Source organism: Haliotis asinina, chromosome 7 (assembly GCF_037392515.1).
Source record: "Haliotis asinina isolate JCU_RB_2024 chromosome 7, JCU_Hal_asi_v2, whole genome shotgun sequence".
Taxonomy (NCBI): Eukaryota; Metazoa; Mollusca; class Gastropoda; order Lepetellida; family Haliotidae; genus Haliotis; species Haliotis asinina.
This window is the reverse complement of record NC_090286.1, coordinates 10,009,914-10,024,833: the sequence shown is the minus strand read 5'-3', so window position 1 is coordinate 10,024,833 and position 14,920 is coordinate 10,009,914. Positions and strand designations below refer to the sequence as shown.

Genomic DNA, 14,920 nt, shown 5'->3' with positions numbered 1-14,920 from the left:
TTTACCAAGTTGGATGTTACATGATGTTGTTTCACATGTAAATGGTTCAAGTTCAAGTATATTTTTTCATGCCTTTATGCCGCTGGCCCATCTACATGTACATTGCAATGTATAATTCTTACACACTTTTGACAATAATCATACATTCAGTGATGTATGTAACATATATTTACATACTTTGAGCTTAGTGTACCATTGTCTGTAGTCATGAGGACCTTAAACTTGAATATATTTGAGTTACTACAAAAATACAATGGGAAATATAATTTTCTTAAGTCATCATAATGTTCGCACACAAGCAGAAAATGATACTTGTTGTCCAAGTCTGCTTCACACATTGGACATATTCTTAAATAATAATTAAGATTCGACCATCTGCCTTCATTTACGTCTAACTTTAGTAAACCGGCTCTTAAACTTGTATATAAGGTACGTTATTTCGTTATAGTAATGGCAGTTAAGTATTTTCTGGAGACAGAAGACTTTTGTACTGCTTATTCAATTTATATATTTGTGCTACTTTGTAGAACTCCATTCCATAACTGATAAAACATGTTTATAGAAGCGTCAAAGAAGTATCAACTTATTTCCAACTGATTGGCTAATCCATACAAAACCAAATCCATGGCTCAACAACAAAAGACGTATCGATGAAGTATAGTTTGTGTATGAATGATTATTCAACATGTTATATGCTTTATTAGGTATTCTGTTATCAAGCATTTCAATTAACTGTAACCAACATTTTACAGCCCGACATAAGGCATTATATAGTGGATATCGGTCACATTCGGCGTACGCTATAGCATTTGGCGTTTGTCGACCAACATTTAGAAATCTTTTACAAGCTATAATCATTACATTTTCAATTTTCTCGAATCTATTTAGTCCCCACACCTCAGAGTATAATGAAATAGGTTGAATGGGGTCACCAGTATTCAGCTTATGGAGAATTTGGCAGGAGAAAACAAAGACCGATCAGTGTGATAAACCAGTGTCCTGACCAAGCAACACCAAACAAATCTAAACAATTAAACATGTGTTTGTTAAACGTTACGTCTGCCGGAAAAAAGTGTGAAGATATTACTGATCTGATTATTGATTCCATCATGGATGTACTTGTGTTAACTGAAACTTGGCTGAAACACTCTGGTGATGAATCGAAAATATTATCAGTGACTCCCCCTGGGTACAAATGTTCACATTTGATACGTGCTACAAGAGGTGGAGGACTTGCTGGTATATTTAGATCAACACTGAAAATGCAACTAAAACCCACTGATTTAAACAGGCAATAAATTTATGTGATTTGAATCGTTAAACTTTTTATTGACTGTCGGAAGCATGACAACAAACATATATGCAATATACAACTCGTCATTCACTAATTACTATGAGGAATTCTCTACATTGCAAGGAGTGTGGATCGTTCACAGATGATTGTACTTGGTGATTTCAGCATCCAATAAGACTATCCGTTTGACCATGAGATGATCAAAATGTCGAAACTCCTCAATTCTCAGAATTGTGTCCAAACTTGTAAAAGAGACCACATACAAGTGAGGTCATTGGGTTATAACAAAGGATGATGTTAACTGTGTGTAGTGCGTCACGGTCACCAATCTGCAGATATCACACCATTCTCTCGTCAAGGTGGAGTTATGTGTTGATCGTCCACCAGTACCCAAGATGTCTGTTAGATGTAGGATCATCAAGAAAATGGACAGGCAAGTATTTCGTTCTGATCTTATGATACCCCTCTTTGAGCAGAACATGGACAACAACTGGGTATCGCTTGAAGCACTTCTAGATTTAAGTGTCGCTTTCGATACTGTTGATCACTGTAAACTCCTCAATACTCTATGTGTCAAGTTTGGTATTGTTGATACTGCCTTAATGTGGTTTCAATCCTTTCTCACTCCTTGATACCAATCCGTCTACATTGAGGGATCTTACACAAAAGCAGTCATGCTCGAGTGTGGAGTCCAGCAAGGCTCCGTGTTAGAACCTCTACTTTTCACTTTGTATGCGAAGGCCCTTGGAACGATCATTGATGACCACAATGTCCAGCGCTATCAATATGCTGATGACATACAGCTTCACAACTCAAGACATGGATGCTTAGCAACTATCTGAAGCTGAATGATGACAAGAGTGAATGCCTTCTGATCGGAACACCCACACGTCGATCTCAATGTTCAGTGTCCATCGATCGATCGATTCCTACCACTATACTGTTTGCCTTCTTCTGTGCACCTTGAGCATGCATTGTACATGGAAAGGCGCCTTATAAGTGGTTATTGTTTTACAAATTGAGATAGATATGCAGCAGAGAGGGTTCGGGTGATCCTGGCACAGTCAGGCTGGTAAAGCTCATCATCAGCTGAGGGTGGTAGTCGAACCCACCAAGAACTTTTCGGAGAATATGAAGGTTCCCCAACACTGCAGCCTTCTGCATTACCCAGATTGTCAGAAGGGCTGTGCTCCCGGTGGAAAACCCGGGCACTCTCCTGATCTAAGCCAAGAGATTAGGAGGTACCAAACCAAGGGCACCAAGAACAATGGGGAGCCTAACGACAGTGTACTTGGGATGTAAGCGAGACATTTCAAAGGCAAGGTCCGCATATTTTGCATGTTTTTCCTGAACTTTGCCAATCACTTTGCTGTCCAAAGGGACAGAAAATTCAATGATTTAAATAACTTCATTGGCTCTATCAAAAAGGACAAGATCAGGTTTGTTGGCAGGAATTCGTCTAAGGCTATATATGGGCCTATTCCAGAGAAATTGAAAGCATCATTTTCCAGGACGCCCTGGACATGTTCAGGGTCGAACCAATAATGGACCTCGGGGTCAAAGCCGCGGGCATGGGGGGAGACGATAGTAAAAGCAGCGAGCCATGCCATCATGTCTTTTAAGATCTCTTTTAAGATATGCTGTTTGTGCCAAGGAAGGGCATCCACTGACAAGGTGTTGGACAGTCTCTGTGAATTCATTGCAGAGACATTTCATGTTCACGTTTTGGTTAAGAATCTTATTCTGGCGATTGCGAGTGGGCAGTGACTGGTCCTGAGCAGCAAAAAGGAAGCCTTCAGTTTCACATATTATTAACTTGTGTGAGGATAGCAAGTGATTAAATGTCGTAGCTTGAAGTTGGGATTGTTTAAGCATAAAATATATAAATTATGGACAAATCATTGATCAGTCAGTACAAAACGATGATCCAGAACCTGTAGCAAGTTTGATCCAAGTTGTTGTTGATTCTTACCCTGTGAACAGTCGTCTCCCTGCCATCCCGGCTCACAGCCTGAGTCGCACCGTCCTGTGTCTGTGGGACAGATGCCCGACCCTCCCTCACACATCCGGGCACTGCAGTTACCCACACAGCCTGCTCCGTACTCGAGCCCCCGGACGCACACTAAATATAGAAACTACCTTCAGCCTTTCTTGTCTGTACAAGCGATTTACTTGGATTGCCTTTGCATCTGTTTTTTGATGGCAGGGTAGGATATGTTCACCTCATTGCGAACCCCTTTTAATGTCCTACCTTGATAGTAATTCAATTAGATATATGATCATTGGGGGTTTTTTTACCTGAAAAGCATTGTCTTCTTTATTCCAACATGTTTTGTGGGGGGTATGTATTTTTCTATCTTTTTATCATTTCTCTTTTGTCATTGTTGATTTTGTTATGGTTTTATCTTGTTTTTGTAGGTTATTTTTGTATTGGCATAAACAGCTATATGAAAGTAAACGAGAAAAAAATTATATCCACGACTAAAGATGGAACCTCACCTGTTGTACAGTCATCGCCCTTCCAACCCAGTTTACAGCCTCCGTCACACTTCCCTGTCACATGGTCACAGTTTGATGATGACATTCCAGTGCAATTTCTGGCAGAGCACAGGCGACCACAGTTTTCTCCGTAGGTAGATACGCACTCTGAAACAATTTTATCAACACAAGTGAGGGAGTGAGTGAGTTTAGTTTAACGCCGCACTAGGCAAGATTCCAGCTATACGGCGGCTGTCTGTAAATAATCAAGTCTGGATCGGACGATCCAGTGATCAACAACATGAGCATCGATCTGCGCAACTGGGAACAGATGTTAGCCAAGTTAGCGAGCCTGACCACCCGATCCCGTTAGTCGCCTCTTACGACAGTCGTCTTTTGTGGCTTGCAGGGGTTGCTGAAGGCCTATTCTACCTCGGACCTTCTACAGTCTGTAGAAGTAGATCAAATGAACACAATAGCAGAAAGGGGACATGTGAACTCTGATGAAAACACTTCATCTGTGGCTGAGTGCTTGTCGCGATTGAGATTTGCTGTAAGGCAGCCAAGTGGTTAAAGCGTTCGCTCGTCACACCGAAGACCGTGGCACAATGTGTGAAGCCCGTTTCTGATATCCCCCGTCGTGGTATTGCTGGAATATTGCAAAAAGCGACGTCAAACCATACTTACACATTCTCTTGAGGAACAAGGCAGCCTGAACAGTCAGGTTCAAATAATTGTAATCTCAATGTTCTCAGGATCTTACTCTGTGTGCAGTCTATTCCATTCCATCCTGCCTGGCAGCCCCCAGTACACTTCCCCGTGAATCTGTCACAGCTGGAGTTGTCGCCCTTGCACTTCCTGTCTGAACAGTTGTGATTGCAGTTTGTTCCATAACTACCATAGATACACACTGAAAACGTAAGGATTTTCTTATTCAGTGAAACAAAAATATCTCTAATGATTATCTCAATACCCTCTTCCTTTCATCCTTGTGAATATTTGTAAAAGCTTTTCAACTGTTTTGTTTTTTCCAAAAGCGAAAATAAATCTATTATCCGTGTATAAAACAGTTTTCAAATGTGTCTTATCAAGGAATGGCTGTTCAAAAAAGCGAAACACACTGCAAGCTGAGAAATGTTCGTAACATGTTAGTTTACCACAATCAGACACGTATTGCTAGAGCGAAGTATCACCGATTAGCCGAAACTGTTCAGCTATCAGAAAACGAACTTGTAATCTAAGTTCGGAAAACGGTCAAAGGGAAGTAACTCCATCGCATCAATGACATCTGTAACGTGAACGAAACTACCCACCTGTTTCACATGTCTTTGGTTGCCAGCCTGGCAGACAGACTCCACTTGGACAGACGCCGGTGACGTAGTCACACACATTGCCGTCACAGTGGCAGTAGTTGTCACAGTCAGCACCGAAAGTACCAGGGGCACATACTGTTGAAGGCATTTTGAACTTATTTGAATTTGTGAGTGCATGTTATTCAGGAACTGCAGCAGACACGCATTACCGCACACGTGATATGGTAATAGTGCATAAAACATATCTTTAGGGACGGTGAATTTAAAAAAACCCACTAAACTTATATATACCGAGTCAAAATGAAAAGGATCACATGACAGGACAAGCGTTCCTTCATTTTATTTCAGGTTCCTTCATAAGCTTTGAATCGCATATCTTGGGGGAAAAAAACTTGAAAAAAATAAGGCAACACTTCTGCTTTCACATGATCCCCATTTTTCCCTCAGCATATTTTGACAACATATATATCGAGATATATTTTGACGGTTTCCTTCCATGTTTTGGTTTTTCCGCCTGTTTTCATGTAAAGGTTAATTATTTACATTAAAATTTAACACTACGACCCTACCATTAATCTCCACTTCACAGAAGTCCAGGACAGGTACGGCGACATTGTTGATTTCGTTGTTTACAGTGGTGGTGTACAGGACTACATATCGTCCTCTACCAGAACACCTCGCCTTCAAAATATCAGGTATGTCTGTCCCGTCTCTATTCCCTGTCACGTTGTAGCAGTTCACTCCGTCAGTTGGGGAGTGCGTCGTGTTAGCTCTGTAAATCTGAATACCATTCCGACGCACAGTGTCTGAAATATGTGCACATGAATGAACATGTTTCGTTTTTGCACACAATAGAAGTATCAACAATTTTCTTTTCTATTATGTCTGTAGTCTACCTTACTTGAAACGTTTGAAGAAGGGTTCTCCTGCCTGACACCCTGGAAGATCAGAAAACTGATCTTCAGTAAACCGTGCTTCTAATAAGGCGGGTGACGGGATCGGATGGGTCAGACCCGCTGACTTGATTGACACATGATGCTTATGCTGTTGATCGCTGGATTATCTGGTCCAGATTCGATTATTTACAGACAGCCGATATATAGCCAAAATATTGCAGAGTGCAGCGTCAAACGTCAACCAACCAACACAACTGGATAGGTCACAAACCAGATATGTATCCGACATACACTGAAGGAGCAATATGTGTATAAGCATGTCCATACATATTTTCTTACACTTCAAACGTATTCCTAGTATTGATCAAAAAGTATGTAAAATGGTCAGACATAGTTGTTGACAATATATGGGTTTTTGTTCAGAACCCACGATGGATGCAACATCAAATCATCATAAGTATTTAATGTTAAGTACATGTCATGATATGGCCAACCGTCTTCATAATTGGTTAAAGCTTCTTTTTTATGAATTGAGAGCGTTATTTAACGCCGTTTTGTAATATTTCAGCAAAATCACGGAAACTGGAAAATTTACCATCTCTGTAATCGAACCCGGGACTTCGGTGTGACTAGTGAACACTTCAACCACTAAGTTACTCGACCGAGCAGTTTATGAAATAAAACTGTACTTGGTCAACATTGCCACATAAGCATTTTACTAATTGCAATACTCTCAGCAACGATTATGACAGGTGTTTACTAGAAAAATGAAACACTCACACACTCTCCTGAAGTATATGGTGACGTAATGCATTGACGTCGTCTGTCTAAGATCCACTCGCCACCACGCGGCTCTAATGGTAGCATTGCGGAATTGTGTATGTATACATGTTGAAGAGTGGATATATCCTCTTTTCCTTCCGTTTACTGCATTGCCGGGTTGGTAATTTGAATGGACGCTGCTAGCTGATGCTGGTTTGGAGAGTGCCACATTATCTGTCAAACGACACACATGAGTTATTTCAAGACTGGGAAGAGCATTGTATATTGATAGTGCATTTTCAAAAACAAATGAAGGACCTACTCTTTATATGCTCGTGGTGGTATTTAATGAGATCCGGAGCCCATTAGTGAGTGAGTTTAGTTTTACGCCGCTTTTTAGCAATATTCCAGCAATATCACGGCGGGGGACACCAGAAAATGGGCTTCACACATTGTACCCATGTGGGGAATCGAACCAGGTGAACGAAAGCTTTAACCACTAGGCTACCCCAACCCCCATCTGAATTAAACGTAGATACTGGGTATTAGCTTCCTTGATGTATGCGTTATGTATGGCTATCAATAACAATCGAAAACAGGAAAACACACACACTCTCAATTGTCATCATACCCGTGAAGACCCATCTTCACCAGCCCACGCTTGCCATAAGAGGCAAAAAACTACATGCCGTCGATCACTGGATTATCTTTTGTCCAGACTTGATTATGTATAGGATATATCTGGGAAATTGCTGAGTGTGACGTTAAACAACCACAAAGAATTTTCAACGGAACCAATAGTATGCCAACAGAAGCATTTTGTTTAAAATGATCTCGCATGCTGACGTGCAGCCGTATTTTTAATCAACAAGACAGTCCGTCCCAATGAAAGCCATATTCTACCGACCGACCGACCAAACCAAACACCATCCTATTCGTCACGTACATCGATATATCTGCTTCGAAAACCTTGTAGAACTCACAGACCAAATCTTATGAAAACACGCATATCTCTATTTTATTACTGCTAGACACATAATAGATGATCCTGCGCAGTAAACGTATTTGTGACAAAGAGAGGCAGTACAACGAATTGGGCGAGTACACTTGGCTGCTACAGGTAGCTTGACGATTATGCACGTGCAATACATGCTAACCGTGACATGAAATCAACACCGCATATTCCTTCGAATGATACGACTGCAATTTCAGGCATAAGATACTGATATTCCACGCTAACCTTTAGTTAAGACGAAGACAAATAGATGATTGGGGCATTGAGAAGCATTTTAGATATTCAACAAGTTTGTTAAAAAAAACCAGGAAAATGTCATTTGCTTTGTGAAATGGATCGGTGGTCCTAAACATATTTGCTCAGTATATTGTGTTGATTCAATTCGTTGGGATTGTACCTGTTCCCAAAACGAGTGTGCTGTAACAATTCATGCGTGAAACGCACGGGGAAAATGAACTTCTCGATATTTATCAGACAACCTGTCTCCCTCTTGTTTCAAGTGGATCGTTCTGTGGGGTCAATTGTCAGGTCGTGGATCATCTTATATGTGTTTACCAGTAGAACATATTATAAGTGATGGACGGTAACAGTCATGCGAGTATACCCATTGACCTAATGAGCTGGACAAATATGGCGTCCTCACGTTTCTGACACGTCCTTCCCGACCATCCCCGGTTGCAGGTCTGCGCCAGGCATCCAACTGCAGGAAGACACTTTGTATAATGACAGTTACATGTGTAAGCACAATTGTTGCCGTATTTCTTTGTCTGGCAGCGGGCTGCAACAGAAGTATAATATGTTAGAAGACAATAGCATCAAACAATCAACTGTAATGGTTGTTGCTGGAAACGTATAGCTGAAACACAGGTTGTGGAGAGCTCCTGTGAAACACATTCTTGTAAATAGTGGATTGTCCTTGCCATACAGCCTCTTCTGGCAACTTTAATATTCGTAAAGCTAAAGTGAGTGAGTGAGTGAGTGAGTGATAGAGTGCGTGAGGTTTTACAGCACGTTACTAGAAAAGACCCAATGAATCACAATTTCATCCACGATCTTTGCAAGTACTGTACACGATAAATGGAAAATGGGACGTCTCAATGCTGCGGATCGAAATCAGGCAATTGGACGATTGCAAGCTGGGGAATCAAAGAGTGAGGTGGCAAAAGCCATCGACGTTCATCCCAGCACAATAACTTGATTGTGGGATTATGTTCTAATCCCATTTCCTTTTGCGATATTTATAGCGGAACTTCAAGGTCTGTTACCAAATTCAGGAATCAGGGGTATCTTAAAATTGATTTACTTTGAAGTCTTTGTTTATGAAATATCCTAGTGTACCTGAAAAGTTTATGGTCAAGTTGTTTGATAGTAAGGTTAAACCTATGCCATTACAGGGTCTGAAATCTGGGAATTCGAGGGGAGCAAATCGGTTGAAATTTTCCTCACTAACTTGTTTTCTTAAGAGGGAAACAGTAATGAGGAAATTATAGATTTTTGAGAACTAAATGCTGTAGACTGACACAACTGTCAATACATGCACACGCTCTCACACAACATACCATATTTTCTCAATTAAACATAGGAAGTCTAATGAGCGCCGGGGGTATAGCAGCGGTTTAAGAAAAAAAGCACCGGGTGTCCAATAAGCGCCGATCCTCTAACAAACGCGAGCTGTGGAAGTCCGTTGAAAAATAAGCTACTGGGCGCTTAGTTGAGGAAGTACGGTACACAATCTATGCAGTTACGACACTTTTAACTTTCACAGTATACTATATACAATGTAGAGTGTATCATCATGCATAAAATGAAAGTGTCACGTACTGTATAAGTACTGCGGAAGCTTAAGATTCATCAATGCATGCACCGATTCGCTGCCGAATGACGTGTAAACACGTTCGATCAGGCTAAAATTTTATCAGTGGCATGTTTAAATCGCTCACTTATTACAAAAACCATGAATAAAAAATACTGTCCAAATTCAGAAGAAATTCTTCGCCACTTCTACGATGGAGCAAAGATTGCTTGAAAAAACAGGGACTTCAAGACTTCAAGTTTACCAGTCAGCGAGGTCTGCGTCGCTGGCATTTTGCGTTTTTGCTTCCCTGGTGTTATGTGAAATTGACAAATGTTTATCGATAGAAGATAAAGATAATCTGTGAACAAAATGTACATGTTGAATGATGCAGGAATGTGCAGCTGAAGAGAGATATGCTTATGCACACGCACACGCACACGCACACGCACACGCACACGCACATGCTTGTATGTGTTTGGAGTGTTTACAGTAGTGTTGTATATGCTGCCAACCGACTGAGCAAGGGATACAGGACCTTACTTCAAATATGACGACCAGTGCTTCCTTTATCCCATAATGCCTTCCACTACGCAAGCAAACAACAGCTACAGTCTCATTAGGAAGGAAGCAACAGTGATCGTGTCACTGTATATCCGCTCCCTAGACTGATGATCTTTCCTCTAGATAATGGAGACGGTCTCACTGGAGGATGTCACAACTTTTATACACCACATGTTTACCATACGCGTAAAAACGAGGAACTGTTACAAAGTTTCGAGCCTAAGTACTTCTGATGTGTGCTTGATAAAAATATGGCATCGATATGTAATAATATCTATGATATTGAATGTCATAATGACATGCACATATTAGCTAGTTTCCTGTCACGTGACATCCAATCACGTGTACCCCTTCTGAAACGGCAGGGTGTGTCCTGTCACAGTCTTCGGTGTACAGACGAGGCGCTATCAAAAGGTGTTCAGCCTAAAATACATCTCATACATGTATGACAAAAATAAATGTATCATACAGAAGGTTGATTTATATCATTCACATAAACATTTTATCCTGACCTTGTGCAAGGAATCACGGTCAAGTAGGTCTTGCTTGACTGTATTGATTTTGCCGTCACGAGGGATAAATATTTCAAAACAATGAAGAACCTTTTTTTTCGTTAATTATCATTTAATCATTGATTTTTTTAAAGGAAATAGAATTATGAGATAAATTTTGAATAATATGTTTTGTGAATAGAAAGCTGATATTTTAAACATGGTGGGATGAATTGGCAACTGCGATTGTTAGTGACTGTACCCTCGTAGAGGGTTAAAGTAGCGTAAAATTATTGTCCCCCTGAGAGGGTATGTACGTCCCAAAACTTTCAAAGTCAAATTTAAACCTACCAATATTTAAACGTAGCATTTTTGTCATTTTAAATTTCGCGCTATATTTTTCCACAATCGCCAGCGGCAGATGGGATGGTGTAAATCCAGCAAGTTTCCATGCAGGTAGCAAAAGTAATGCAAGTCCCCTTAGTCCCTAGTATGGTGATCTACCTTCAGTTGTTGGTGATCTATAGCCTATTTTTATATTGTATTGTCCAATGTATATTTTGATATCGTTTTGTCCAAATTGTGCTGTTAATTTTAACTTCAAATACTAGTTTTAAATTCTAGTGATATTCTAGTTATTTTACCGTACTTTGATGACGGGTTCTATACTATATATACATATTCTTTATAATCATATTTGTTTTCGTCACGATATGGCTGAAATATTGCCTATGTGACGTTAAATTATAACTCACTCACTCCCTATCCTGACCTATAGGGTAGGGACGGGTCCAAATTTCTACCCGGGAACCCGACCTCCTATTAACCGACCAGAACCTGGAAGCCGTTACAACTACGGGGAGTTATTCGACTTCAATAAACCAGTCATGGCAGAGATTAAGAACGGCGTCTGGGAATATTATGAAACCGTTGCATCTGGCACAAAGTCAATGAAAATGCATTTTTGTGCAGCTAAGTCACAAAGGAGGGGGCACGTCTTCGATGTGGAAACATCTGAACGCCAAAGAACCTTCCATAAGAAACAAGGAGCTACGAACAAGTACAGTTCTAACAACCCACAGACAATGTGCAACTGAAGGTATAAATTACAGTGTTTATCATTTATCTTACCAGTAACAAAGTGATGTAGTGACACTGAACAATGCAAAACACCCCAGTAATGATAATTATGATGTCATATCTAATTCTTTGAAAAGTATATAGGATTAAACACAGAAAACAATGTTGACATCAGATTCACACTCCCGTTTATCGAATAATTAAATTTTATCTGTATTGATATTGCCTTATTTCGTGTATGCCAATTTCAGCATTAACGAATCATTTCAAGCAATACATCAAAGGTTATCAAGACATGTAAGAAATTTCACATTCAAAGTTACATTCTAGTCAACACTATCCATGCAACATGGATAAGCTTGGCTGTACAGTGCAGTCATAAAATATTTGGTCTTCGACGACCACGCGGCAACGCACAATAATGAGCGATTTACAGCAGCAGGTGTACTAACTCTACTGATATAAACCATTCCTTAATGTCATAGGGTTATACACATATCACAGGTATTTTAGGCTCAAAGCTATTTGATAGACCCTCGTGTAAGGCCCGAGGTATTGATGGATCGCCATATAGATCTTATATTATTGGGGATCGGGTGGTCAGGCTCGCCGACTTGGTTGACACAAGTTATTCTATCCCAATTGCGTGAGTGAGTTTAGTTTTACGCCGCACTCAGCAATATTCCAGCTATATAGTGGCGGTCTGTAAATAATCGAATCTGGACCAGACAATACAGTGGTCAACAACATGAGCATCTATCTGCGCAATTGGGAACCGATGACATGTGCTAACCAAATCAGCAAGCCTGACCACCCGATCCCGTTAGTCGCCTCTTAGCATAGGCAAGCAAAGTCACCTTTTATGGCAAGCATTGGTTGCTGAAGGCCTATTCTACTCCGGGACTTTTACGGGTTATCCCAATTGCGTTGATCGATGCTCATGCTGTTGATCACTGGTCTGTCGATTATTTACAGACCCGCGCCATATAGCGGGAATATCAGTGAGTATGGCGTAAAATTCACTCACTCATATTATATACAATGTACTCACTCATCATTTTATTTATACATTGCACATTGTATAGTCCTTGCTCTTTACAAAGATAATTGTGACTCTTAAAGGACATTTAGAAGTTGGCGTAGTAATACAGGACAAATTTCAAGAAGCTGCAATCCATACAATTTGTCCTGTGAAGATAATTGTTTTCATAAATTTCAGCGTTTTCAGATACTTCACGTCAAACCAGGCTACTTCTCACAAAACCAGGCTAATTTGTTAAATTGTACACCGGAGTAACTGTATTAGTTACACGCATGACAAAGCCCATGACGTCAAAGGAATGTAATCCTTTTACTACCACACAAAGTATTTGACTTGCTTGATAAGGATGTTAGAACCTACACCGAAATGTCGTCCTCGCTGCATTTAAGAAGTTGTTCATCTCTATAGTTTTGTAGTATCATATTACTTGACAATTTGTACCAAACTCTCCTTTTGCATTAGTTATAATATGGCCACGTACCTGACGCAATGTCCATCAGAGAGAAAGACAGCAGGACAACCAGTCTGACTACCTCCATAGCGAAGAGTCAACACCAGGAAGTTGTTGTTGTTGTTGGGTTCCTCACGTGATTGGATATAGTGGTCTGAATGAATATTTATAAGACCGCGATAACGTTCCGGGATCATATCTGTGTTGACTCCTGTGCACATTACAGACAACAACCCCACAGGAAAAGCACTGTGACCAGCAAGTGGCCTTAGCTATAGGATACCGTCATAAACCACTTGACCTTACTTGGTATATCACACTTAAAACCTGTCACAAGCCCGATCGCTATTATGTCCGTATCATACTATGTGGGACCCTTGCTTGTGGTTCTTCAGGACGAGGGTGAGCTGTATTTATGTGAAAGCGAGAAGACATTTTGTAGTATGTACAATATATAAAAGTAGACATGCATCACACTGAGGCGATCTGTACAGGACTACATTATACAGAGAACTGCCAAAACAACAGCAACATGAATACCAGTCTCTCCAACATATTTTAAATTCATCCTCAGAAATTCCCTTGTATATCCCTACATGTGTGTATACATGTATGGAAAATATACACAGACATATCTATGTGTGTGTGTGTGCGCACGCGCGTGTGTGGACATCTTATATAACCTATAGCATAAGTATACTTCCCCATTCAAACAAATTTCAAAAAAAAATCGTAACACTGGAAATATTCTGAGTTCAATAAAAGATGAAACTCAGTGAAAATTCAAGAATAAGATGATTTATGATGCTGCTTGAAGTTTGATTACCATGGAGAATTGAATTTAAGTCAAAACCATTGGTGTAGAAATATTTGTCGAATGTTCTTAGATTATTAGAAGGGCAAGAAAAGAAGCAATGGAGAGAATCTTCCCATCGTTTCAGTTTTTGTTGGATTACAATTTACTTGCAACATATCGGTCCAATCAAAAATACGATTTAAGTCATTATTCCAAATTCTTCTAGCTTTATCTGGATCGTCTACAGCTATTAACACTGATGTGTCATCAGGAAGTAGACGAACATTGGTGCCATCGACAGTATCATTCATGTAATCTAAGAACAGTAGCGGCCCTAAGACTGATCCCTGGGTGACCCCTCCCGATAATCTTATGATCAGCCATTTATAACTACTCTTTGTACTCTGTTTCTGAGATAACCATGAAACCATTCTATTAAGCTATCACGTATTCCATAAGTTTCTACTTTTAACAAAGAAACCTTTGTGCCATACTTTGTCTAAAGCTTTACTAATGTCACAGAAACGGTCTTTACTTCTTTTCCATCATCTAAAGCATTTGCTATAACGTCATATAGATATGTGAGCGGATAAGCGGTCCTGGCATTAATCCAAATTGCATAATTGTGAAGACATTATTGTCCAGAAAAGAAAGTGAAAAACATAAATTGCGCATTTTTCAAATATCTTTCCAGGGCAGGATTAAGTGCAACGGGCTTGTAATTTTGACATTCATTTACACTCCCCTTCTTATGCGAAGGGAATACTGAAGCTCTGTTCCATATAGTAGGAATAATACATCCATGCAATGATTTCTTAAATATATAGGTGAAGGGCAAAGAAAGTGATTCCGCGTTTAGCCTGATTTCATATTTTATCAGGGTCACTTGCTGACCCTAACGTCAACTGCTAAAGAATATCTTTAACTTCATTTCGCGTAAAACAAC

General features: G+C 40.0%; 1 protein-coding gene across 1 annotated transcript in view; it reads right to left on the bottom strand.

The window, feature by feature from the left end:
• Positions 1–13,288, bottom strand: part of LOC137290328 (receptor-type tyrosine-protein phosphatase mu-like) — a 28,440-nt gene extending 15,152 nt beyond the window's left edge. Inside the window, exons 1-8 of the mRNA XM_067821171.1 lie at positions 13,209–13,288; positions 8,402–8,536; positions 6,762–6,977; positions 5,655–5,891; positions 5,086–5,220; positions 4,536–4,682; positions 3,794–3,940; positions 3,267–3,416 (exon numbers count right to left, since the gene is read on the bottom strand). Of these exons, the coding sequence (XP_067677272.1) occupies positions 3,267–3,416; positions 3,794–3,940; positions 4,536–4,682; positions 5,086–5,220; positions 5,655–5,891; positions 6,762–6,977; positions 8,402–8,536; positions 13,209–13,266 (1,225 nt within the window). The 5' untranslated portion in view covers positions 13,267–13,288. The remainder of the gene's footprint in view (positions 1–3,266; positions 3,417–3,793; positions 3,941–4,535; positions 4,683–5,085; positions 5,221–5,654; positions 5,892–6,761; positions 6,978–8,401; positions 8,537–13,208) is intronic.
• Between the last annotated feature and the right edge of the window lie 1,632 nt (positions 13,289–14,920).